Consider the following 27,792-nt stretch of genomic DNA (forward strand, 5'->3'; position numbering starts at 1 on the left):
GCAGCACGTTGATCGCGGTAAGGAGCCGGCCCGTTCCCAGCTGGGGGCCCGGGTGGGAGCCGGTGGGCGGTGCGGTCGTGCCCGGCTGGCACGGTGACCTCTCCTCCGGAGCTGGCACCGGATGGAGGAAGGAAAACGAGCTCTCGGGGTTGGTGAGATGGCTTGTGGTGGGAGGGCTGAGGTCGGTGTTGCTCTGCGGAGTACGCGCGTCTGCTCCGTTACAACTTCTCGGCGGATAAAGGCCGTCTTGCTTTCTCTCGTCACCTTTGCGCGCTGGAAAAGTACCTGAAAACTGCCTGCAGTGGTAGGAATAGAGGGTGGCCTGCTGTGATGGTTACAGTCATTCAGAGGAGTGTTCTGTGTATTGTGTTTCTGGCTAATTCACATAAAACGTCCCTGCAGAAACTGTCAGGGGAGCATTAATCCAGCGGCAGTTTTGGATTTTTTGTTCGTTTGCTTGCTTGCTTGCTTATGTCTTTGATTTAGGCTGTCAGGATTTAGTGGAGTCACTTGATAAGGATATGCTTGTTACTGAGTGGTAATTTTAAAGACAAATAATATGTCTATTAATTCTGGTATATATTGGAAGGAATCTCGGTGGAAAAGCAGCTGCTTATTTGCCACTCGCTCTAGTGGGTGTGAACACTATGGGAATCCCACTCCACCCATTAAAAACTGGCTTAGCTCAAAATCTTAATGTTTCTCTGGCTTCTCTAGCATTTCTGGTTGTCAGGATATGTTCATACAGCTCTGTTTGTATATCAAGATAGCTATTGCTTAACTTATTCCGAGCCCTTTAAATATACTGCTGCGTACTAATGTGTCAGTAATGTAGGTTAGTAGGATAACCTCTTAAAGGTTGCCTGCCTTAATGCCTGTCTTCCTTAAAACCAGGTATTTCTAAATGGTGGCCTGCATGAAAATGATACAGTACTGTTCTGTGTGTCTTTAAAAGGGGATACTGGATTAACCTGAGACATTTCTCTGTTAACGTACAGATTAAATCATGTTTTTAAGGTGGTATGTGTGTTTGATCAGGCTAGAAGCGAAGGAGGATGTGATCCTCTTACACCTCATTTAGTTAAAGTTTTTAAAATGGAATCATGATAGAGCTTACTGTATGCTTGGGTATGACTGGACATGATGTGAAATAGCGAAACATGGAGTGCATCGATGTCAGCTTTAATGTAACTAGCACTAGGCAGCATGTGTGCAGTTTGTAGTATTTACAAGGTTAACTGAAAATGTCATTCAGGTGAATTGTTTCTATTCTTGCTAATATATATATGAGAATCTAGGACATAACTGACTTTTCTAAAGACTACGATACTTGTGACACAGTTAGAGCACTTCAGATGGTTGTTAAAGAAGAGTCTTTGAGGAAGAGAGGAAACCTTGTGCATTCCTGGCAGTGATTCTGTGAAACTTTCTGGGTAGCTGTTGTTTAGTAGGCTGATCTTGAATGTAAACTTGTATCAGAACAAAAATGACTCAAACTCATAATTTATTATTTAAAGGCTTGGTGGGATTTCTATTTATTTCCTGCCTGGGCTCTAAGGCTTTTTGCATATGGGGCTCTATCCATTAATAATGCGTATTTTGTTACACACAGAGCTCTTTAGCATGTCAAATCCTGTTGCTTAAACTGCCACCACACGTCTTCATATTGATCTTCTAAAAGAAAGATGCCTTTGATTCATTGGTGTTGTTTCTTTTAAATTGCTTTGGATGTGGATTTGATCTAATTAGCATCCATTATAATGAGGACTCTCAACAGCAGCAAGGTTCTGAAGTACACTGCACATCTGGGGAAGCCCTTCTTGTACAGGAAGCTGCTGCCAGTGGCCAATTTACACAACAGAAGAGGGTTTTAGTGTATGAATGACTCTTCCTCGTGCTGGCCTGCTGTTTCCTTCCTAGGGTACATGACTGTAAGCTTAATTGCAGCTGCTGATTCATCACCTCGTTACTAGGGTATAAAGTTGGTTTGCTTAGTAATTCAAGTTTTGAAAAAAAACAACAACAAAAAAACCTTGCTGATAATTTCATTCCTTTGGCATAAAAGGTACCTCTCTAGGTTGGTATTTTACCTCTAGCAATCATGTAGCTGTTATCAAGACCAAGCATGTGCTCTGTACGGGAAATACGTGGGTTTGGTTTACAATATTCAATAAAGTTTGGATTAACACCAAAATTACCTTGTTTTAAAATACCCTGGACACATTCCTTTCAAAAGAATGCTGCTAGATCGGTGAAACATGCATTATATCAGCTCTCACTGCTGTTATGATCCAGAGTTTTCCATGAAGCTGCATATGAATCTTCTCTTGGAAACTGATAGTTTGTGTTGAAAGTTAACGAAGTACTTATTTTGGTCCTTGAAAGAGAAAGCAACTCATGTAAATAAATGTAAATGGTTTGTGATATAACATCTGAGGGCTTGTAGTAGAAGGACGTGAAGCTGCACTGCCATGAGTGTGGACAGTGGACAATGTGTGCACTCCCATATGCTGTACTTCAGAGCATCTTCTGCAAATTCAGAATAGTCATGGGGAACAGGATAGCACTGGTGCTTCCTTCTTAATGTCTTGTATGATTTTTCACGTGGCAAAAATTGGCTGTTTTCTCTTCCATTAATCTTTCCTCTGTCTAGACCCTGAAGCTGGATGGATCTTGTTTACAAGCAGAAGGGGCAGATTCCTCCTTTGCCTTCGTACTAAGCAGCTCTAAAAATTGAGCTGCAGAAAGCCAGAGAATGCAGTATTGATACAAAAATACATTGGATGGTTTGTGCACCGTGTAGGCCTGTCCTTCATTTGAGGAAAAAGATGAAACATTTATTAGCTTTCTATTTTTTAAAATTTTGAGACCATTATTTAATGGGAAATACAAATGTTGACATTTACTTCATATTCCTGTTGTTTAAGATGACATTACTAAGACTATGGTCAAAGTAGAAGGTGCTTAGTGTTTGGGTAACATATCGTCCCTTGTGTTAATCTTACATTTTTGACAAATAGGGAAGTTGGGAAGAGAAGGGACTTGGCCCCTAGCACTTTTTTCCCTCTTTGCCAGGTTCTGATTTGAGAAGGTTAATTCTAATAATGCTGTTTAAATTCTCTGCGGTGAAAAGGTTGGCTGCCTTGTACTTCTCTGTACTATCACTGAGCTGGACAGAAAGTGGTTCTTTGACACATGAATGAGAATGGCAAGATCTGGATTTTCATCTCCACTCCTTGTTTTATGATGTGGTCTCTTGGAAGGAGACCTCTCCCTGTTTCTTGCTGTTTTTTTCCCCACCTGAGAGCAGTTGTGTGGATGGCTTGCTTTGTCTAGAACTGACACAAAACCACAAACAGTCTTTCTGGAATGGGCAGAGAAGGTCTAGTCGGTGGCCTGTCTTGGGAATGGTTTGTGTTAAAGCAAGTGTTAAAGAGAAGAGCCACATGTATTTGGGAGCAATAGAAGTTTTTACGTTAAAAATAGGCAAGTTCTAATTTAAGCAAAGGCACAAAGTAGTAAGTTTTAAAAAGGCATTTAAGTATAAGGAGAGCAATGCAATGCTCCGTAGTTGAAAAGACCTAAAGTAATAAATCAAAGGGAATAGATTGCCTGGATTGTACTGACAAGCTTTAATAACATTCCACTAAGGAAACTCAGGCTGGTACACTAACAATGCAGAAGACTTCATTTTTGTGTGAGCTGTGGTATTGGGGTGTTAAATTGTGAAATTATGTTTTACCACAAAAATAGCAAATTATTTCCACATTATTTATACATAACTATAATGCAGTGCAGTCTTGCCACCAGTGTTTGTTTTTGCTGACAGGTCTGATAGTTTGTTGCCCAACAACTCAGACAGGTTTTTCTTTGTCTCCTTTTAATTCTCTGTGAGATATTGTTGTATGTTTGAAACATTTCCCTTACTAGATTAGTTAGATATGCAGTGATGCTTCCTAAATTGTAAGGATCTGGGAGTGACTGATCTGCTGCTGCTGCTGTTTAAGTTCAGGCGAGGTGGAGGATCTGGCACTGCAGCTGAAGGCACAGCAGTTTTTTTGATTCAGCAGAACAATTCCTGTAGCAGAAGCTGCCCCTTGTGACTAATGCAGGCTTGGGATATTTATAGATGTGCATATCCACAGCCCTTCTTCACTCCAGCAGGCAGTCACCCAAATACAAAAGTCTTCTGGAATTAAAGTAAAAGTCAAAATTAAAATTAGTCCAGCAGTTTGGTTCTGACAACACAGCAGAATGCAGGAACACACTGGGTAATAAAATGCTTTCCTTGCAGGGGGAGTGCAACTTTGACAGCTGTGAGTGGATGCACAGTAAATGGAAGGTTCTTACTATGTTGTGTAGTCAAAATGTTACGTTTTCTATCCAAAATTCATGCACTACATTTTCTGATATTTGCATTGTTGTTCTGTCTTAAGAGGTTGTCATCTTTGTTGCTCCTGTCCTTGGCCAAGCAGGAGAGGAGAATCTGTCTCTTTAGAGGACCTACTGTAAGCTCTGGTTCATGGGAGCTTGTCTGTGCTGCAATACTACCACTTCCACGTCAGAAAAACAGATATATTCTATTCTGGTTTCCCCTTCTAGGTGAGAATGCTGGTATCTAACTAGGAGGCATATTGGAACTAGATTTTTATTATGTTTCAAGAGTAATACAGTGTTTCTTCTTTGCAAATGGCCAGCGTTATATTTCTCCTGCTGGTATTTCATGACAAATCCTTGTAGACATAATTTTGAGACTGAAATGGTAAAATTACTCCGAATAAAATAGAAAAACTTAAAGCTCTATTGAATCCTGTAAGAATATTTCAATCTCTAACAGATGCTTTAAAAAAACTAGACAAGAACATTATATGGAGCCTAAAAGGCACAGCGTAAGAACCAGACTTTTTTAAAGTTTTGTTTCTGCCATGTTCACTAGGTGTTTTTTCAGAAAAAAATGAAACTTGCATACAGTTTCTATTTTATATATATTTTACTGTCTTCAGTTACAGGACTCAAATCATAACAGATTACTTTACAAAAGTAGTTTAGTTGACTGTCTTTAGTTTAAAAATTCTACATTGTGAAGGATTTCTTGGTTTCAAGCCAGCAACATGAAGTAAATTTTCATGCTTGTTAAGTTCTAATGCATTGATTGGTTTCAGATTATTATCTAAAACTAGTTTCAGGTATTGAGTGTTTCACACTGATGTTTTGACTCCTGGAATAATCTTTTTATCTTAAAAAAAAACCCCAAAAAACCCCCACCCAAAAAACAAACCCCCAAAAACCCAAACAACTTTTTTTTTTTTTAGTTTAAAAGATTTTTAGTTTTAAAATTTCTAAGGTTTTTTTGTGTAGTTTATTAGGTTTTTTTACTTTTAAAGCCTTTCCAATTTCTTCTTGTTAAGCTTCCGTGGTAGTTTGTGGACAGCTTTTATGAAGTCTGTCAGCTTGCCCCTGCAGTAAGACCATGATGCAGCTGAGCATCATTGTGGTAAAACTGGTGGGTTTAAGACAGAGATTGAATATAGCTTATCAAAATTATTTGTGCGCTGTCCATTTTCCGATGGAAGCCTTGTCATTTGACTGGGCATGCATTTGTCTCCAGCATTGTGGTCCTGTGTCCTAGTAAAGTACAATGTGTACTGCGAATTATATGATCAGAGGCTCCTTGTGTTGGACACCCCTTTTGTTGTGACAGATGGAACCAGGGCTTTATCAGTTTATGTTCCTCACATGAGGAATGCACAGTATGGCCTGACTTGGCTCCTGCTAAGTGTATTTATTGTCACGTTGAGGACTGTCTGTTTTGCTCATGTGAATAAAATGCAGCTCTGATGTGGAGGAAGTGCAGCCTATGGCTCTTCAGTGGCTCTTTGAGAAACTGTATTGTCCTGTCTTGGGCCAAGGACTTGAGGCCTGCTTAGATCCCTTTCTTTGCACTGTTCCTATATTGGTTTTAATACTTTGGATAAATGCTTTTGGAGTGATAGTTTTAGGCAAAGCTAAATAGCAGAGATCTTGGAGATACATCTTTTGTTGGGAAGTTGAGTAGGCTGAGAAAATGGGAATATATTTCTGTATCCAATTTTGTGACAGTGGAAAGGCTTGGCTCGTGTTATAAATAAAATTGATTGATTCTGATCAGGAAACCACGGACAGCCTACCAGAGGGCCACTGTGCCTTGCAGAATCATAGTGGACAATAAAATTAAAGCTAAAGGGGTTTTTCTTAGTGAGTAGCAAGCTTTTCTTTACTTTTGTCTGTGTTTCTTCTTTCTTTTTTTTGAGTTTTGGCAAAAGAGAACAGGTTTTTCTTGCCTTGAGAACTCTGGAGCAGCTTGATATGTAGATAGCTTGCAGTCTGACTTGTATCTAACATGCTCCTTGTTATTTTTTCCCCCAAACCAGATTATTTGGATAGATGCAGACAAATTGGGGAAGAACTGAATTTAACATTTCTCTTTCTGTTAGGAAATCAAAAGCTGAGATAATATGCAAGAAATGCATATAAAAAAGGAATTTCACAAGAGAAAGGTGCATTATTTGCAGTGTAGTTATATGAATTTATTTGGTATGAGAATTTCAGCTTCTGTTACTCAAAATTAACCATGAGTAAATAGAAGGTATCAGGATATATTTCTAATGGCAGAGGAGAAGCAACCTATAACTTCTGGCTCCTGCAAATTTTTATAGCACTGTCTTTTCTTGAGAGAAGAAAGGAAGTAGAAAATGGAACACTGTTACTAGGTTAGTTTTAAGTTGGTTAGCTGGCTGTATTGTAGATAGCTAACTACAGTAGCATAAATCTCAGTGTAGACTTACTGCCACAGTAGCCCAGTACGCTTTTACTCTCTTTAATGTGAAAAGTGAAATAGGATGCAAGTATAGTTGCTGAGTAGCTTCTAAAATTCAGAAGTTAAGTGTCCTGGTTACAAACTGAGCTCAATCTTTTCTGATATGGATAGAAGATAAGCAGATTTTCTTCTTTCCTATGAGTCTCTTGGCCATCGTGTACAGGTAGGGAAATCTTTCAAATAATCTTAGGTTTAGCTGAGGTAAAACAAGACTGGAAGGAGTCACTCCCAAATTTTCCTACTGTAGTGAATTTATTAAAGTTTTTTTTTTTTCTTTAATCTCATTTTTTGACAAAGGAATATAATTGTAGGTGAAAGAAGGACTTTGTCTAAAGCAACTAAAGTTAAGATATCACTAAGAATCAGATACCTGAGTGTTATGGCTGTTAAATCCCCCCTGTGGAACACCTCTCCTATGAGGACAGGCTGAGAGAGTTGGGGTTGTTCAACCTGGAGAAGAGAAGGCTCCAGGGAGACCTTATTGCAGCCTTCCAGTACTTAAAGGGGGCTTCTAAGAAAGATGGGGACAGACTTTGTAGCAGGGCCTGTTGCAGTAGGGCAAGGGGTCATGGTTTTAAAATAAAAGAGGGTAGATTTTGACTGGATAGAAAGAAGAAATTTTTGATAATGAGGGTGGTGAAACACTGGCACATGTTGCCCAGAGAGGTGGTGGATGCCCCATCCCTGGAAACATTGAAGGTCAGGTTGGACAGGGCTCTGAACAACCTGATCTAGTTGAAGATGTCCCTTCTCATTGCAGGGGGTTGGACTAGATGACCTGAAAAGGTCCCTTCCAACCCAAAGAGTCTATGATTCTATGAAACCTGTATAGATATGAAAGCTCCTATGTGTTTTTATTGATGGAAAGAGCCTGTGATGGGTATTAGGGGTCTGTATCTTTTTCCAAACTGCAGTAAGTGTAGCTTATAAGCATGGATGATTTAATTTTAGACTAGTTAGCTACATATATTGCAACTGGTGTGGTACAGTAGCAAAGACCTTAACACAGATTAACTTCTGGAATATTTGTCCAGCCCAAGTGGATTTTGCAGCTTGTGAAGAGCTGTGTGCAATTATAGCTATAATGCTACTGAAATCCTAGTTGCCTTGAGTTGTCTGTATGAATTATAATTACAGCAGTGACTCCAATGGACATATATTTTGTTTTAATATAGAAATTTGCTTCAACTATGAGAAGAATATGTTTAGTGTACAAAACTAAGTTACTACCTGTATGTCAGCTTTCAGGGAATGTGTGTTTTTTTCCCTAATGATTTAGAATTAAGGAGGATCCATTCCCAAACTTTGAGTGATTGACTCATCATATGACCTTGGGCAAGTTACTTATCCACCTTGACCTTCGGTTTTTCCAGTTGGAGTATTAAGTAGACAATGGGAAACTTGCTGGAAACCAAGTGTTGTGATGGAGCTGAGGCTTCCTTGCTTTCTGTTGTTTTGCCTTTTTTATAGAAAAGTAAATTTCCATTATTCTTTCAAGTTGGTATTAGAAAAATTCACTCTAGATCTGCTACTCCAAGCTGTAGACCTAAAGTTCAAATTAAGAGAATTCAAGTTCCAGCCTCCTCTGCAAATGTACACCTCTCCTCATCCTACTACGTCTTTTGCTGATCTCGCTATTCTGCTGTTATTTCCATGAACCATCTAGAAGATCTAGATGGTCTCCTGGGAAGCTGCAGTCTATCCCCCAGATAAAAATAAGATTTTGCTGCTACCTATGCAAGTGTTAAATAAATAGTGTTTTTTCTGAAGATCAGCTAACTGTGGACTATTTAAAAAAAAAAAAATTAAAACAATTAACTGTGAACCAGTCCTTCTGTCCTTCAATCAAAGAATGCTGTTGCCCAGGCAAGTGCTGTAAAATTAATCTGATAATTTATGCCAGCTCTAAATACAACCTTTTGCTTGAGTGCTGAGTTCTTGAGGTTTCCCCTGTTTGTTCTTGGATGAGACAGTTTTCCCCAAGGGTTAGTGGACTGCATTGTGGAGACTGCAAGTAATATTAAACTGAGCATACTTGTCTTGAGGTTTGTTTAATGAGCAGCTTTTCTGCTATCTGAGAGGACTGTTGTTCAGAGAACCGTGCTTCAGACGGGTGGCTTTTTGCGGGGATTCTTCTCGTGTGTCCTGCTGAGATGTTCAAAGGCATCTCGTACAGGTCAGGGGAGCTGATGGGAGCTTTCCCTCTTTAAGCAGACTGCTCTGTTCGAGCAGCGTCTCTGCTCTACAGGTTTGTCTGTGTTGGGGTAGGGATTCCAGCACAAGCAAAGCACAACCTTTTTTACAGAATGCACCTGAGGGAAGGAAAAGTTTATAGTCATCTTTGATGTGTGCATGAATTCTGTTTTCAGATGTTTTTGAGGTGACTGGAAAGAAATTTATATTTGAAAGAATGCTGCCAGGAAAGAGGAGTTGAACAAAGGCTCTCAAACTCTGGTTGTAAAACTGTTGCTGTAACCTCTGGTTGCTTCTAGGTGGCACTACAAGAAAAAGAATATGTGCATTCACTAGCTATGAGAAGCCAACTGTTGAGCTGGTTGGGGCTTTGGTGGTCACAGGGCAAAGAGGAGCAGCTGGCAAATACTCTGTGAGAAAGGAGGAAAGGAATAAACTTAGTCTGCTGTGACAGAATTGACTGACCTCTGAATTGCATTTTACATAAGTGTGAAACAGTGGTCGCTTAGTAACAAACTGGTTTTGCTGTACTGTCAAAAATGTGATTGTGTACAAAACTTATATACATAGTTCTTCTCTAAAAATTACAATCACAAGAAAAATTGTCCTCTTTTTCTCTAAATATTTAAATGTGAGGCTGCTTTATAAAGCAGTCTCAAAGAACAATTATACTGTGTGTACACGGGCCAAATAAAATACAGGTTTTTATTCTTATCTAAAATTTGGATATTAACCACCTTAAATAGTCTTTTTTATTTTGAATGGGAAAAATCGTAATATATTCCAGTTCACAGCCATTTCTCAAGTTTTTGTTGTTGTCAAAGTGTGTGGCAGCTTTTGGTTGTGTTTGAAGAAGGGGGGCTCTATTTGATATAGTACATATTTTTGAAAGTTTACCCTAAGATGTTATAGTAAGGAAGTCATCTCATGTGATGACTTGTGGAACAAATCTTATCAAAGCAAAGATATAACCTTCTTTTAACCTTTTTTCCCTAAAACTTTTTATTCAGAGCTAGACAATGTTCTGGTAAGAAATAAAAAACCTATGAAACATAAAACTAAATAACGAAAACCTTCCTTTTTTTTCAGCAGCTCCATGAGACTGTGAAAAGAAAGCTTGACAGTGCTGCTTCCCCTCAGAATGGAGACCAGCAGAATGGCTATGGTGATGTATTTTCTGTGTCCAAGAAACTGCGTCGCGATGATGGTCTTGGCGGAGTGGGTGGTTCCTCCAATGGAATGCCCCCTGTGTCTCCACTCCATCATCTTGACAAGAAATCTGGCAGTGGAGATACCTTACAACTTAATGGAAAACATCCGATGGGACTAGATGGCATCAGCAAGAAGTGTCTTCCAGATTCCAGCCTGCAAATGAATGGAGGTGGTGATGCAGATGACTCATTTCCTCTGAGCTTGAACAAAGAGCTGAAGCAGGAGCCTGTAGATGATCTTCCATGTATGATTGCTGGAGCAGGGAGTTCTATATCTCAGAATAACTTGATGCCTGACCTTAATCTTAATGAGCAAGAATGGAAGGAACTTATTGAGGAGCTTAATAGATCAGTGCCCGATGAAGACATGAAGGATCTCTTTAATGAAGACTTTGAAGAGAAAAAAGACACAGATTCTTCAAATTCAGCTGCACAGACTCCATTACCACAAGACATTAACATAAAGACTGAGTTTTCCCCAGCACCCTTTGAACAGGAACAGATGGGATCTCCCCAGGTTAGATCCACTTCTTCAGGTCCAGCATTTATTGGTGCTGCTTCTGTACCTGTAAGCACAGCTTCTCCAGCGGTTGGTAGTTCTCAGGCTATGTTTCAGCCTTCCAGTCAGTCAATGACTGAAAATCCTAGTCAGGCCATGATGCAGGCATCAAACCACTCTCAGAACGTCCAGAGGCCTCTCCCCAATGTGTTGTTACCTGGGAAGGGTGCAGGAAGTGCCAAAGAAATGTCTTCTGCTCATCAACTTCAGCAGATTGCTGCCAAGCAGAAGAGAGACCAGATGTTGCAGAACCAGCAACAAGCTTCACAAGTCCACCAAACGAATCAGATGTCTACGTGGCAACAGTCTGGACCTTCTCATAGTCCATTGGCTGTCCCATATACCATGGAAAATCCTACCAGCCCATCAGTTTACCAGCCAGACTTCAACAGTCAGAAACTCATGATGCCTAGTATGGGAAATAAAAGCTCACCTAGAGCTGGAGGCAATTACCATGTGAACATTTTGGGTCATCAGCAAAACAGCTTGAACCAGAACCCTGTGAATAGTCAAGGCTCTATGCTAGACTATGGGAACACCAAACCTCTTTCACATTACAAAGCAGAATGTGAACAGGGGGTTACAGTACCTGGTCAGAACAAGTCTCCCATGCTGGCATACATCCAACAGCGCCAGCAGGCACCGCTGTCTCATGTGAGTGATGACCAAAATGGGATGATCCTGTTGAAACCCAAGTCTGGAAACATTGCCTACCGGCTACCGCACAGTCAGGTGAATGTTCTGGGTTTTGTTACCTTTGTTTAGTAGCAGATTTAAGGTTTTGCAAGAGGGTGTTGGATAGGTAAGACTAGAATACAGACTACTTGGTATTGTTTCAAAACAACTGCCGCATGATTTCAAAGAAGAAAATGATAATATGCAATAAGCTGGGACAAGAATCAAGGCTCTATTTTCCGCTGGGCACAGTTTTTAATACTCAGTTCTAGGTCATGTGGTGTAATGTGTGATTTCCAGCTTAATATACTTTGTGGGCAACAAATTATGTCATGCTTTATAGAAGCTGCTACTTACAAAGATAAATAGATGCTTTGTAAACTTTCGCCTAAAATAACTCCTATAAAGCTGTAGTGTTATACAGTGTTCTCAAAGAAGCTTTGATTTCTTTACCTTGTTTTTGGTCCCTACTTGTGTCAGAGCTGGCTTACTATAAAAAGACATCCTTCGGTTGCTGCTTTTTTGAAGACAGATGGAAGAGGGGACTGCATTCCTCATTTCTTGGGTGTTCCTTGGGGCTTTTTAAATCTAAGAATTTGTTACTGGTTAAGTCTCTGGGGATTTGGGAAGCATGGCATAGGAGAGGAATATGTCTTTAAGAATGAATAGTAATATTTGTCCACTTGAAGCAGTATGCTTCAGGTTTTCCTGTGAAGGAAAATTCCAGATGGTGCTTCTTTTGGCCTTATATATAACTGATACTTCAGGTATGCTGTAGGTGAAAATTTACATAGTGGATGGGCAGTATAGACTCATTGGGATTCTGTAACATGTGCCTGCAATGCCCATACTAGAGGGCTTGTTGAGAAAGAAGTTCTTTGTTATAAGGATTAAAGCTCTTGTAGCAAAAGCTGTTGGAGGTCCAACTTGAGCCATATGTTCCCTCAACAAAACAAAAACCTGTAAAAAGATCTGATTAGTCAGATAAAAATAAAGACCATGCTGATGTACAAATAAAAATCTGACATCAATATGTGCTTCATAAGGCACAAAAAGTTAGTATCTTTAAAAGCCAGCAGAAGTAACAATCTTAACAACATTTTGATGGAAGAAGAAGGGGAAAGGTAGAGGTGATTGTGTATGTCACATCTCCCCCTCACTGAAGAACATGAGGGTGACCTTGCATCTACACTGCCACCCTTGCACTGAATTAACAGGAATGCTGATGAATGCTTCTGGAGAGTTTCTCAAAAGCTTGGATGTAGAACAACTTAGCACAGCGTGACCTATATTTGACTCATGATTTCTTATGAAACTACAGAGAGTGAGAACTAACAGCTAAACCCATTAGCTGAATTCTAAACTTGAAAGTAGTATTTGTTTGTGTAGAGATGAGGCTGAACTGTACTTAAAAATGATAAAAAATGTCAAATTTCAAATGGATTTGCTGGTACAAAGAGGACAGCGTCAGATCTTGAATGATAATCGTTCCATGTTATTTTTGCATGTCCCAAGTTCCAATCTCAAAAAAAAGCAGACTTATGGAAAAATTAACAACAGGCTTATCTGTAGTATTATTTTTCTCAGTGGAATATGGTGATGATTGAATTGCTGGAAAAACGCATTAAGACTCGTTTTGATCAGTGATAGCCGCCTTCCCCTTCACCTGCAAATAGTAAATACTCTGATACTAAAAAAAAGTAACTTTAGGAGGGGAGGCATAAACACTTGCCGAAGTAAATGTTGACAGAAGAGGCAGGATTTAAATAAATGTTCTGTATAACGAAAATTTAAAACATCGCATTTGAAAAGCTGCTACCAAAGTTAACTGAAGATGGTGTGTTTGAATTGCTGTTTGTGACGGGTGCCGCTCCTCTGGCTGAGCAGAAGCACACAGAGCTATACGCACCTGTTTGAGATGGAGTTTGGGAAGTACTTTGAGACTGAAGTTAAAGCCTCTGTTCCTGACTGTTGTGGAGCTTCTGACCTTAACTCTGAATTGACACTAAATGGGTTTTTGGCTGTCTTTAGTTATCTGAACTGAAAACTGTATCATGCTTTGCCGTTTCCGTTAGAAGGTTCCCAAGTGAAGAAGCTGTTGCATAAAGATGGCAAAATACAAGGAACTGATCTAATTTTTATTAAATAGTGCAAATGTACCAATGAGCAATAATTGACAATTTCTGTTTTTCTGAGATGTGTTATAATTCCCCTCTCTGTGTAGACTTTGTTTATAAAGTATTTCTTCCTTACCCTGTAAAATGATGAAAATGACACAGATCATGGTCATCACCATGAAAGTGCCTTTCCTCATCTGTGTAACTACACATGGTTTCTAAATTCTGGTGGACTAACCTCTTTCTGTAACTCAGGTCACTTTTTCTATCCTGCAGGATCAAACCCCTTCTCCTAATGTTCCTCGCGTTCCCGTTTCTGTCCCGGGCCCTGGCGTGGGTGCCCAGGCTCCCAACGTCTCCATGGCAGGTAACCACAGCAACCCACCTTATCTCAGCAATCAGCAGCAAGCAGCAGTGATGAAGCAACACCAAATGCTGATGGACCAGCAGAAGCAGAGGGAGCAGCAGCAAAAGCACTTGCTCATGGAGCAACAGAAGCAGCAATTCCTAATGGAGCAGAGACAGCAACATCTTCTGGCTGAGCAGGTGAGAGGGGCCAGCAGACTTTTCTTTCATTGCACTGATTTGCTTTGGACTGAAACAGCATTTGAGATCTTGTTGAATAGTCATCACGTTACAAAATAAGGAGTGTAAACTGCAAGGTGCTTAGGTATCATAAGTATAATTGCTGTTTCATGTTTCTATAAAAGTAACCGAAACGCATAGCATTTGATTGCAGAGGCTTATTTTTCCTGTTGTTACAAGGCACTGTGGTGAATGAAAAGAAAAAAAACAGGTAGAATTGAGTAATGTGAAAATGCAAGACAATACCTACATGGAGAGAAGGTATCGTACCAGCAATGGTGTAATTCTTTGTGAAAGAAAAAAGGCAAATTAAATCAGAGCAAAAATAAAAGATAAGGTTGAACTACCGTTGATGTGTTTTGTAGAGCTTTAAAAATGGAAGCCACGAACAAGGGACTCTGTAAGCTCATTGTGCCCTCTGCCTTTCTTGCCTGTGAGAGCCACAGCAGTTCATGTTTGAAATTTTAAAACATCTTTCACTTGTTTATTTGGGGAAGATAATTAGACATCTGCATCCAACTTGCATCTTATCCTGCCAAAAGAATTTAACTCTGCTGTTCATGAGACTGCAGAAAGCTGCTTTATCCTCTATCAAGGAAACAGGCTCCTTGTGTGAACTTTTCCAAGCTTTAAAACTTTTGCAAGTCTTTCAGCTGGGAATCAGCCCAAAGGGCCTTATTCCCATCATTGGTGCTTTTCTGCATTTTTAAAAGTCCATGCAGGCATGTTCCAGGCACTGGCACTGCACATACAAATTGTCAGTGTCTGATATGGAGGAAGGGGAAGATGAATTTCCAAAGAAGGTTCATGAGACCCAGAGAGACCCTGGTATTCACATCTTCTGGAAAAAGTGTTATGATCTGTACTGCTGAAAAGATTTGTCTTTGAAGATAATGGTAGGAGGGGATGGAAGAGCCATGGAAAGCATTGTCTTTGAGGATAATAGGAGAGAAAAGAAAGAGCTGGTGGTTTAATGAAAAAAACAAAACAAAACTGCATTTAGCCCTGAGAATTTAAAAAAAAAAAAAAAAAAAAAAAATTAAAAATTTAAATGCTCTGGAGTCCTTCAACTAATAACAGTTGGGAAAGTGCAATTTCCTTAATTTTCAGCACTGTTGAAAGGTGGTAAATCTCAATGTTCTCATCTTTAGAGTTGGGAGTTGTTATCCTGGTAGATAGGATTTTCACTGTAATAATAGTTTGGAAAATAGAGATGGTGAGAGAAGGTCATGTAATGGTTATGTGTGTATGGACACCTTAACTTTTATTGCAGCAACTGTCCATCAGAAGCTTTATTTAAGAAAGAAGGAAATTATACGCTCTCCTCTGAACTGAAAACATGTGAAACATTGTTTGGGGAGCACATTTTGAGGGGAACAGGGTAGTAGAATCTGCAGTATTGTGAAGCTGTGGCTGTGCCAAATCCTAGCTAATGGCTTTTTTGGTCACTTAGAGACTTGAGTTAAAATTGAGAACTGGATTGAGGTGACAGAAAAGCCCCTTCAGTTCTTGACCTAGTGTAGATAAAAATGTAAGAATGTGCTTGGCAATGTTTTAAAGCAAATTGTACGAACATTGGTAAAGATACTTGGTATTTGGGCAAAAAATACAATTTGGGCTGAGGGAATATCGTGGTGGAAATACTGCGTATGTTGATAAAAATACTGTCAAAGACTGAAGACAAAGAATGCCCAAGTCTTCAATAAAATAATACTTTCTGTATGATTTCTGTGATCTATAAACTTATGTAAATAAATCAAATACTTTTTAGTAAATTATGCATGTTTTGATGCCTTGCGTGTTAATATCAAATGTCAAAAATTACTAATCGTTACTCTTACAAAACGTTAACAAACAGGTACTCTTTGAAAGAAGGTGGGGAGAAAGGAAATATGGGGTGTTGGCGTCCTGCTTGTACTTTTGCATCACTGGTGAATGGCATTTATTAGAGCTGTGTCTCAGTAGGTTTCCTTAGCTAAGTAATGGACCTAGCACGTGTCAGACCTCTGTGAAGTCTCTGGTGGTATATTAATAGGGTGATAAGTAGCATATCTCAGTGCTGAAATATTTTTTTTTCCCCCTACCTGTTTGCTGCTGCTTAGCCAGCACATGTTGCTGTGGGTAAATATCAGTATTATGAAAATATTTTATTCCTGTCCTAGTTATGGTAACTACAGCTAACTTCTACATCTTGTTATCTCTGTGTAGTGATACTGGGACTCTGCTCCCAATTAAGGAGTGACTTTGCTTTGGAGCTAAACAGACCTGGAGATTGCATTTGCCACATTTCTTGCCCTTGTGCTGCCCAGTCAGGCTAGATCTTGTTAGCATTCTAATTGGATATTTATGTATTTGGATGCATGTCATACTGGATGTAGTTTTACAAAAAGATTTCTGAATCAGTTGATCTCTATTTTGCAGAAGAATTACAGTTTCAGGTAGCTTCAGTGCTATTCCCTGTGACACCAAAGCTGTCTTTACATTTGGTATTCTGCATCTTTTTTTTCTTCCCCGCCCGCCCCCCCCCGCTTTCTGAGCCAGCTTCTTGCAGCTCTTGGTTTCTCTCAGAACTGTGGCATCTCTCCTTGGCTTCTGTGGTCAGCCTCTTTCAGGTTTGACTGGTCCTGCAAGTAGCAGGTCCTTTCTGTCAAGCAGCCTGCCCTCTTCATTCCTCTGCGTGTCTCAACAGCTTCTTAGCTGTAGACATTTCAAAAGGATGGTAGTAATGTGTATCTGCCTATTTGTTACATTGCAGTAGTCTCTTTTTTTCCAAAGGTTTATTGCTTGTGTCTTTACCCCAGTACCCTTGGAAGGGAATTTCTGCCCCCTTCTGTGCCCTGTGCAACTTTAGATAAGTAGATAGTTGTGCATTGTATACTAGTTAGTTATCTCAGAATTTCAGTCCGGTTGAAGATATCTGTGGAAGAAGAGCCAGAAATGTTATGCCTGATATGTTCTATATTGTAAAATCAACCTTTTGGCTGTTTACACTGTCAGGATCTCAAAGTGTACTGTTAGTGCATGTACATACACTCTTGATATTCCCCTCAAGGCTTTAAATTTCATTTTCCCTAAAGGTTCCTAATAGAAAATATGCTTGGTTTATTTTTTCAAATGTTTTTATGATAAAGTAGGTATGGGTTGCATGTGCTTTTTCTTTTAAAAAAAAAAAAGGTACTTTGAATCAAGGTTATTTTGAATCGTTAGTAGGGTTTGTTACAGTTGATTGGTGCATTGTTAAGGAAATGGTTTTGAAGAGTGGAAACAAAACTTGTATAGATTCTGTTATAAACTTAGTTCTTAAGTTTTCCATAATCTTCTTGGAAAACCTGTGGTACGTAAGGGTTTGTGTATAGTTTTTTTTTAATTTTTTAAAACAAGGGTGAGAAAATATGTACATGTTCAGTTTTTACTTTTCTGTGTAACATTGTTGATATTTAGGACTTGCACTTTTATTTAGTTTCTAAAATAAATTGATCTTGGGGGTAAGGAGAAAAAAAAAGTGTGAATTCTTTTATATACAGTCACTTCTGTGCTTTTTGTACCTTTTAGTGTCTTTAGAGCATTGCTAAAAATGCCTGTTGATTATGTTACTGATTAAAAGACTAACATCTCAGATTTTCAATGTTTTTAAAAGCTTCAGACGTGCATTGCAATAACACCTGTAATGCATGCTGTTGTCCTCTTGTTGAGTTGTCCTCTTGAGTTCCTAGTCTTGTCGCTCATCAGATTAAATGAACTGTGTTTGAACCTTGAGAGCAAAGGTCTGAAGTGACTTTAAGGCTGCAGAAGCCCCTTTAATTACCAGCTCCACATAAAAGTGTGCAGATAGCTTGTTTTTATCCACGATAGTTACCCTTGGAAAAAGCTTGACTTGGTTTCTAATTGTCTTGCATTGGACCTTTCCTAGGAGAAACAGCGGCAGCAGCAAGAGCAACAGCTGCAGAGGCATCTGACTCGACCGCCTCCCCAATATCAGGATCAACCGCAGAATCCGTACCAGCAACAGGTTGGACAGTTCACAGGTAAGTAAACATGGCAATTGAAATAATGGCGGAAAAAATATCAGGAGTAAAAAACAAGGTGTCTTCAAATTTTCTGGATTGGATGGCTTTTAATTAATTTATTACAACATCTCTCCACGTCACTGTGCCTTAAAACTTCTAGACCTATACTCTGATTCAGTTGCAAATTAACAGCTTCTCTTGTCCCAAATATCTGGGACAACTTCAGCTTCTGATTCTGAATATTGCTTTGGAAATGGGTAAAATTCTGAAGCCCCTTCATTGTTCCAAAGGCCTTTTTATACTACCATTTCCCTTTACAGGTTGTAAATTCTCCTTTCATATATTTATGTGATACTAGGATTCAGGTTTTTTTCTGAAGCCTAACATCATTACTGCTTGTATCTATAGCAGGTCCTCATTAAAGAAAAGTAAGTGATGTGTTATTTCTCTCATCTACTAGGATGAGAGAATTTAAAATTCTCTAATATTCTTCTTCCTGCTACCTTTAGAAGGGAATGCAGTTTGAGTTTCCATTACATGTTAGTGTCCTACATGACTTTTTTTTTTGCAGCAGAAGCAGCTTGATATGTCTTCAGTGTATTAACGCTGATAAATAAAAGATGTTGGTACCTGAAGCTGGAGTAGCTTCATGAATGTGGAAGAACTAGAGAACAGTAAAAGCTCATCTCCTTGCCTGAAAAATCCTTACTTAACAGGGCATCAGGAAGCCACTTGTCTCTTTTCATAAACCTAAAGTACAAAAAAAGTACTTACTCCCTTCATTTTATTTCCTTACTCTTTATATTCCCCAGAAATAAATACTGAAAAGGTGCAAATAGAAATGTGATACCCTCATTCTGACAGTGTTTGTGACTATGCAGTGTCTAGTAGAGCTATGACTGGATTTTGTTTCTTGACTGAAAATTAACACAGTGATCAGTAGCCTCCTTCAAATATTGTGCTGAAACATTTTTTTCTCCTGATGCTCTTCTACAGAAATACAGTAGTACACCTGTGAGAAATAGAGTAAGTTTTGCTATAACGAACATCAGTATTATTAAAACTGTTTTTTCCTTGTTATGATGGTTATAACTATTTTTTGCATCTTAACTCCTGGTATGTGTACTACCGCTTCACTGTTCCAGTAAGACTCCTTCCTCCCCTCCCTCCCCTGTAACATTGGTGTTCTTATGGTGTGGTTTGTTGATAATTAATTCAATGTAATTTCCATTATATTTGAATAAAATTATATTTGAATAAAAACAGAATTAATAACAGAGAGCCAATGTTCCTCAGTTATCTTAAAACAGGAAAAAAATTCTGCAGCTTACTTTCTGATTTGAAAGTAGAGAAAGTATTAATGTAGGTAGGTTTCCCTTGGTTGACTGTAAGAAGTGTGTGTGTGTGGATTATATGCATTACACTCCACAGTGCTTTTCTATTTTTTTGCTTTAAGTAGGGTGCTGTTTCTTCTACAGGAAGAAACTTTTTTAGTCAGAATTTACAAAAACAAAGGACTTTTTGCTGAGAAGACTTATTTTTGCAAATCGTGCTTGGTTATCAGCATGGCATATTAACAGGGACTATTTTGTTGTGGAAATCCAAAAGATACTTGACCAAAAATTTCTGAAAGTTATATAAAAAAGAAGAAACTTCTGGAATTGTCAAAACACAGGACTGGAAACCCTACAGTTGTATGATATGAGATACACAGTGTATGTACAGAATAACTGGCAATGTGTATGTGCACTTAAGTAGTATTTTTTAACAGCCTAGCAAATTGTGCATGCACTTCAAAGTATGTGTGTATACCTTTGTTCACAAAAAAATATCAGAGTCCTGCCTTTGATGTTTTTTAAATTGATGGTGCTGAACTCTTAGAAGTGGTATTCAGATTTTTTAGGACATTGGCATATCTTTCTTTGCGAACAAGGTGGAGGTGCTAACTGGAGCAACAGTTGACAATCTTCAATTAAAGTACTGCTGTCTGTGTGTTGATTGCATAGGTTGGTTTATACAAATGCAGCTGCACCTCCTTTCTGGATTATAGTGTCTACAAGCCTAGTTTGTTTCTGGTTAACTGAAGTATTTAATACACAAAATATTTCTTTGTATTTCAGGGTCATCTTCAGCCATGCCTGGGGTCAGTAATTTAGGACAGTCCAGCTCCAGTAGTCCACGGATGTTTCCTCAGACCCAGAACATGATTCAGATGGGACCTGGGCACAGTTCTGTTCCTCCGCTCCAGTCGGGCTCCAGTCAGCAGGATCGGGGGGTGACTCAGTATACCAATATGCAAAACATTCAGCGAGGGGGATTATACAACTTAGCGTCTGGTATGACACAGATGGTTCCCCAGCATGCAACTCAGAGTGCCAATGGACAGCCACCGATGCAGAGACAAGGCAGCTTGGGCCAGGGTGCTGCTGTTCCTGCTGGGTATGGACAGAATACCTTAGCAAACTCAAGTATTTCTCAGCAGCACAATAAAGGTGCACTGAATCCAACCTTATCTAAGCCACAGATGGCAAGAGTACCAGCTGCTATGGGGGCTCAAAATCCATCTTGGCAACACCAAGGTATCCCCAATATTAACAACCAGACACAAGCAAGCAGTGGCTTAGGACCATTTACTGCCAGCTCCTCTTTCCACATGCAGCAAACTCATCTAAAGATGGCCAACCAACAGTTTGCCCAAGGAATGCCTCAGGTAAGCCTAAGCACCAGCAGACCGATGACCTCCATGAATGCCGCTGTCTCTGGGCAGATGTTGTCATCATCTTTAGGCGCACAGCAGCGGACAAACCCACCTACACAGCAACAGGTACCCTCACAGCAAGTCTTGCCTGGCATGAACCAGACTGTTCCAGATCTGAATGCTTTCAACCAGAATCCAAATCAGCAAATGCCTAACAGAGGTAATCTGCACTGTAGTCAAGGGTACCCTGTGAGGACAACCAGTCAAGAGCTGCCTTTTGCCTACAGCGGCCAGTCAGGCAATAATGGACTTCAGAACTTAACTGGTGACACAGATCTGATAGACTCTTTGCTGAAAAACAGGACTTCAGAGGAGTGGATGAATGATTTGGATGAACTGTTAGGAACTCATTAAAATAGGGGTGGGGGTTCTATGTTTTAATTATTTCATGAAATATAAACAACACTTGGACCAAAAAACCTGTGGCATTGAGGAGACTTGCAGGCATTAGAGATAAATGGTTGGGAAAGGGACTGGAGCTGCTTCTCAATGAGTATTGATAAATGGTAATGGCGCACCGAGCAGGTCTGCAGAGATAGTGCTCTTTATCTTGGTGTTTCTGAGGAGTCACACACTTGAACAGGTCAAAAAAAATTGTGTGCATACTAGCCAGCCTTTCAGAAATCTCACTTGCAGTGTTCTAAAATTAAATTTCTTAATTATTTAAAAATAAAACTCCACAGTAATAGTGCAGAAAGAAAGCAAATAGTTGCACAGATTGTGTTCAAGGCTTAGTCTCCTGCAGCTATTACTTGCAATCATTATTTGTTCATAGCTTGACATGCCATTATAGTACTGTCATCAAACTTCTGACTTTTTATTTGAGGAGAGGCTTTATGCACCTGAGTACGCTTGCAAAATGTTTTGAATTGTTTCTTTTCCCCATCGCTGAAGCATGTGCCTGTACTCTCAATAAGCAAGTGATATTTCACGGTAAATATTTCTCGATGCTGGTGATAGATGAAAGAAAGTATTAAAACCTGGCCAGTTAGTCTAGGTAGTTGTCTTAATAGATTGTAGTCTTTTAAGCTGCGGTTTGCACTCTGTTGTAGAGGCACAGTTCTTGGCTTATACCTTGCTGTGTTTAAAGGGGGAATTTCTTATGGGAGAACTTTTAAACTATAGTAGGTTTAACGTGAATTGTAAAGCCATTTACTTTGCACCTGTTTCTTCATAACTTATTTCCAAAGGTAGTTGTATTTAAATGAAGGCTTTGCTTCATGACAACTCATCTAGTTTTCTTTGTTGTAAAAAGTAAAACTAACTTTTGAGATCAGTTCATTCCCCAAAGTTAGCAGTGATGCAATGAGCACAAGACTTTGTCACTTCAGGATAAAAATGAGGAAAAAACAATTTGGCTGAGAGATGGAAAGTCCTTATCAGCAATAATAGCACAGGCAGCCTGGGAGAATACTTGTATCAGGGTTGCTCCAGTATGGAAGTCTCCCCCTTTAAATACTATTTTTTTTAATACTGGGTTACGAGTTTGATAATCTTTCTATAGACTGGTGGATTTACTACTTTAATATCCCTTGAAGCAGATGCTGGTTCTTCAGCTCAGCCCAAGGAGACCTCCTATCCATATGTTGGGGTCAGTCCCAAAAAGGACAAAAACCACGCTGGGAACAGTCAGTGTTCCAAAGTCCTTACTTTCTACCAAAAAAATCCCTTATCCACCAACAAACCACCTTGCCTTAACCTTTATTTTAAAATGAAAATAAAGTTGAAACCTTTTGTTTTAAATGCACGAATACCTCTTCCCTTTCTGAATCCACTTTTTTGGAAGACTCCTTTAAACTTTCTAACCAAACCCAGCGTTGTGATTTAAAAGCAATTTCCTTCAACACAGACTGGCTTCTTCAGGAGTTTTCTGCACTGCAGAGATGTGTGAGAGAGGGTTTTTTTCCAGAGTGGGTGAAGGGAAGTGAAGGATAACATTGATTTCAAAGAAGGAAAATATTTTACTGTATCTGCAGCTCCTTTATGAGACAATTTGCACTTTTAAAAACTGCTTTTTAACACTAATACTTTAACCCTTTCCAAATATGCATGGAACATGGTTTGTCCGGCACACTTACCCAGTGTGGATGAATTACGCTCTGTTGAACAGATTTGATACTGTATCATGTTGAACTGTTGGTGAAAGATGTGCATTGATCAGTGGATCCCACCCTTGAATAGTGGCTAAATCTTCACTGAAGCAGACTTCATCCCTTGTAGAGCTTTTGAAAAGATAACGTAAAGATTGTCTTTGGATGGGAAGACGAAGGTGTTAGTGACTTTGGTTGTTGACACTTCTGATATTTTCTAGAATAAGTAGTTGAGATGCAAATAACTGATGATAACTTTTCTTATACTGGCAGCCTAAGAAAAGATCTAGTGAGTTTGGTTTACTGTTAAGTTAAACCAAAAACTGGTCCAAGGTAAGTGTCATTAGAAGAATATAGATATAAACTAGCAATGGCAGGGGAAGGAGTGTTTGCTGTATTTTTGTTTTTAAGGGTTAACTTTGCACCAGTGTGCCTTCCCTTCCTGTTGGGGGTGCTTGGGACCTCATAATTTCAAGTGACATCCTTTAGTGTCACTAGTTTTTTTTTCCTCCCCCTTACAAACACTTGAGAGAAATAACAGGGTAGTAGGATTCAGCTTTTCTTTCTTCCCTGTTTAGGTTGTGGTGAAATCTGCTACGTTTTCCAGTAGATTTTGCACACAGACTTTGTTCTGAATAAGTCAAAACACAATCCATCCAGTTGTGATTTCTTAATTGGAGGAAAAGAACATCTGCTGTTTGCATTTTTACTACCAAAAAGGCAATCCAGCTAAATGTCCAGGAAAATGCAGATGTACTCTTTCCTCCACTGTTTCTGGAAGCTAAGGTGGATATTGCCCAGCTCGACCAGAGGGTTTGTTCAGGAAGGTATCTAGATTTGATGACAGGGCCTTTTCGTGGTACTGTTGAAGTAAAATTAAGTGTGATTCTAGGCAAACTGGCTTATAATGCCCATTGGTCTTCATACGTGAACAGGATCCAAACAGCGTTTAACCTGATAGAAAAAACAGCCCTCGCTTCTGGATTTGGTCCCTGTCCACATGATGCAATCAGACTGTTGGAAATACGGTATCACCGTAACAAAGCTGAAACAGTTCAATGGAAATGAAAACACGGTTTAGATGTACATAGGTGCATGGGTAGGGCTGGGCTTTGCCTTTATGCCCTTTAACATGTAGCTGTCTATATATGCACTTGGGCTTTCCATTTGCTGCCGCTTCAGAGCAATAAAATGTATCTCCCCTGAACTGTACCTAGCCAGCCGCCCATGGCTTTATTTATAAACTGCGGTTTTGGTTGGGTAGGAAAGGTGAGAGTGTCACTGTGCAACATCCACTGCCTTCCAAAAACCACGATTCAATTGAAAAGGGTGCTCAAAATTTTGTTATACACATTTCCTTTGTGTAAATAAATGTTTACAATTTTATATTAAAGATTTGAATAAGAGTTAGATCTTCTGACTGTATATTTTTTACTTTTTATAGATTTTAAAACTATAATTCTTTATATATGTGTTTGGGGGGGTATTATGGTAAGTTTTATGCTTGTAAATGGAGAACAGTTGAATTTGATGCTAACCTTTATGAATTTTTGTCATTGAAATGTATAAAGAGTCCATTAATCCCCTTATTCTTTTACTACAATTACTGGTGCACACCAAAAAGAAATCCTTCACTTCTGTTTTATCATTATAAAATAAATATTTTGCTAGTGTATTAAACATACATGGTGTGACTTCATACGTTTGTGTGACCTGAGTGGAGTTCAGCATTTGTGTTCCTAGTGAGATGGTTCCCTTCATCCCAACACATGGTGTCGGTCAGCCTGTTGCAAAGGTTCAAATTCTTCTTCTGTGTCTTACCAATTCTTATGGTTTCAGAACGTTCATTTAAGCAAGCCCTTAGAACACTTTACTTTGAAAACAAGGCTTTATGCTACACCCACTGCTTCTGGACTTTTTTTTTTAATGCGGTTTTAAGGCCTTAAGCGAGGAAATATGACTGCGGAGGTGGTTGTTACTAGTGAAAAAGATGTTAACAACTACTCAAGGCCTAATATGTGCAAAAATGTAGAGTTCCAAAAATACGGTCAGATTCCCTCAAAATAACAGGCCTTAGAGGTTCAAATAAGTTTCCCTGAGACTTGCAAAAAGGCAAAGATTATGTACATTTGACATGGGCAGATTGCACAAAAAAACCAAGCTGAGAAATGAGGAACGTGTACCGCAAGCAGGAGTTAATGTTTCTGCGCAAGGAACAAAATATTGGCAGCAAGTTGCATGAAGGTTTTGGCTTAAAGCTGGTAAGGTCCCTAAGCCACTGCATAGAGCTGGTGGGTTGAAGAAGTTGTGAAAATAATGGCAAAATAGGTGCTTTTATTAATCCCTGCTGGATTGTTGAGCCTCTTAAGATGGACACCTACGTGTACGTTGGATAGAAGAGAAGGAAAGCGATGGTCCGTGGCTCCATCAGCGCCCAGAGGAGCCTAGCTTTAGTGGTGTGTGTTTGGATGTTAGTATGTTCTTGTTAACAAGTTATTACTTGATGAATTACTCTGAATCAAACATTTCAACACAGTTCTCAGCGAATCATGCCACTTGCAGCAGACCCAAGAATTCAGTTATTTATGTAGTATTTCCTGTTTGTGAAGTGCACCTTTTAACTGATGGTATCTAGTCTTAACTTCTAACCTAACATCTCAGATCTCTGCAACCACAGATTTAGCAGTAGTGATAAAGAAGAATTTGCAAAGTGTTTGCATTTCTTGCTAAGGCTGTGTTTATTTTACATGTTACTGTAATTTCAAGCGTCGCCCTGTGTAATAAGAATTTAATCGTCTTCAAACACTGAAGGATCATTCTCCAAGCATTGAGGTTGGTGTTTTATTATATAGCTATTGTGTTTAAGGCCCCACCTCAGAGCCTTCAGATTTTCTCGCAAAGTGCATCCTGACTTATCTGAGTATATTTGAATATATTCCTACTCTACAAGTTTTGAGTGGTGTTTGGGGGGGAGCAGGGGACCTGTAGCTTCAGAAGCTTATAAAGAACTAAATGTACTAATAAATAATGACGCCAGGATGAGCTGCCTCTAGCCTGTGGGGAACTGTGAAGTTGTTACTTTAACTTTTGCTTTATTGTCCCATTCAAAGTGCTGCATTGTATTTAATATTGAGTAAAACAGAAATTTCCCAAACTGTCCCCTGTTGAAGTGACGATTTTAAGGAGTTGGTGCTGCTCAGAAACTGATTTTTTTTTTCTTGATGTTAGTGTTCTTCCTGAGGCTGATCCAAGTCTGTAATGGAAATGTTTTCTAAAGCCTGAATTGCTTGTTGAAATGGTGTAAGCAGAAGTAGACTCCTGATGACATTTCCCCTCTGACTTTTATGCTAGACACCCCAGATGAAATCTTGGGTCACCAATAGATTCTTTTAAGGTTAATTGTTTTATTTCTATTTCAGTCCGGGTCTGCCAGCAGCCTGGAGGGTTGAAAGTCATGTCATATGAGTGTTTTGCAGAGAAGGGGAGTGGTTTTGCTATTCTACATGCAGGTTTTATAAAAAACGTACAATTGTGTGTTTGAATTAAGTGTTCCATAAGCTGTCACGATGGGGCTTTGGGGTGACAAAGATCTAAACCAGGAGAATGAACTTGCTGTGCCCCAGTTGGGAGAAACTGTAGGTCTGGTCACTTCATGTTGGTGTTGTGCACAAATTCTGTATTGAGGTTTTGTGTGTGATTGTGCGGAGAGAAATGCCATAGCTCAACAGTATCCTGCCCCCTCTCTCCATCAAAAATAAGGGAGAACCTTAGCTGATAATGATATGAGCCGAATGATACCTTTTTTCCCTGCTTTTTGGTTTTAAAATCTTTAAAGTGAGTAGTCTCTTCTCCATATCCTGTGTTGTGGAGCAACTTTATAACGTTTTGAACTGATGCATATTTTGCTTTTGTGGACTGGGGAGAAAAGTTATTTGGGGCTAAAATACTGCTGTTTTTCAAACTTTACATTTCACAGTTATAATTCTGATGTCAGTAAAACATTTCTGAGGGTGCCTGTGTTTCTACATCCTATGCTGCCATCCGTTCTGAATTGAGAACGTTTATTTTGTACGTTAGCCAGGAAAAGGTTTGTACTACACAATTTTAAAAACACCAGAAAACTACAAAAAGTGACTGAGTGCTAGAGAAGGACCATACTCCTATTTGGTGAACTTACAGTATTAATTAATAGGATAAAATAACTGAATGCTCTTTAAAAATTCAGAATCCAGTAACAGAATTAAGTTATTCCAGATGAAGTCCAGAAACTATTTCATGAGATCAACTCCACTACTTGGAATAAGAGCAGAAGGTCAAGTCATTACTTTGTAAATGCTTGTTAATAATTTTTACAACCTCGCACATAATTTAGATGCTTTAGAGCTGATGAAAACTAGCAATAAAAGGGCTGGAAGAATTCCCATCATCTTTCGGTTGCCGGCAATATGTAATTCAATCATGGTACAAAAACCTGTAAATATAATTGCAGCGATTTCACAGTTTGCGCCTGCAAAACTTTTGCTGTTGGGCAGTTCAGCAGAAGGCACTCGAGTAGCCACTTTCTGCTGGCTGGCTGCTTTGGAAAACGGCGCAGCGCGGGGAGAGTTAATGTGTGGTGGAGGAAGCGCGTGTGGCTGCAGAGCGGCGAGACGGCGGTGGTGTAGGGCAGTGGTGGGAGAGGGGAGTGGAGAGCAGCTGTACTCATCGCACCTGGAGAGGGTTTTGGTCCACAGCCAGCAAC

At 39.3% G+C, this 27,792-nt stretch overlaps 1 protein-coding gene across 1 annotated transcript; it reads left to right on the forward strand.

The window, feature by feature from the left end:
* Positions 1-5: 5 nt before the first annotated feature.
* On the forward strand, positions 6-21,316 carry MAML1 (mastermind-like 1 (Drosophila); the record flags this gene model as incomplete). Its single annotated transcript, XM_010284393.1, has 5 exons — positions 6-17; positions 10,139-11,551; positions 13,888-14,157; positions 18,107-18,221; positions 20,324-21,316. Coding segments are annotated over 5 exons (2,802 nt in total), but the record flags the coding sequence as incomplete, so codon positions are not given.
* Positions 21,317-27,792: the final 6,476 nt, after the last annotated feature.

The sequence above is a fragment of the Phaethon lepturus genome, unplaced genomic scaffold (genome assembly GCF_000687285.1).
Source record: "Phaethon lepturus isolate BGI_N335 unplaced genomic scaffold, ASM68728v1 scaffold303, whole genome shotgun sequence".
Taxonomy (NCBI): Eukaryota; Metazoa; Chordata; class Aves; order Phaethontiformes; family Phaethontidae; genus Phaethon; species Phaethon lepturus.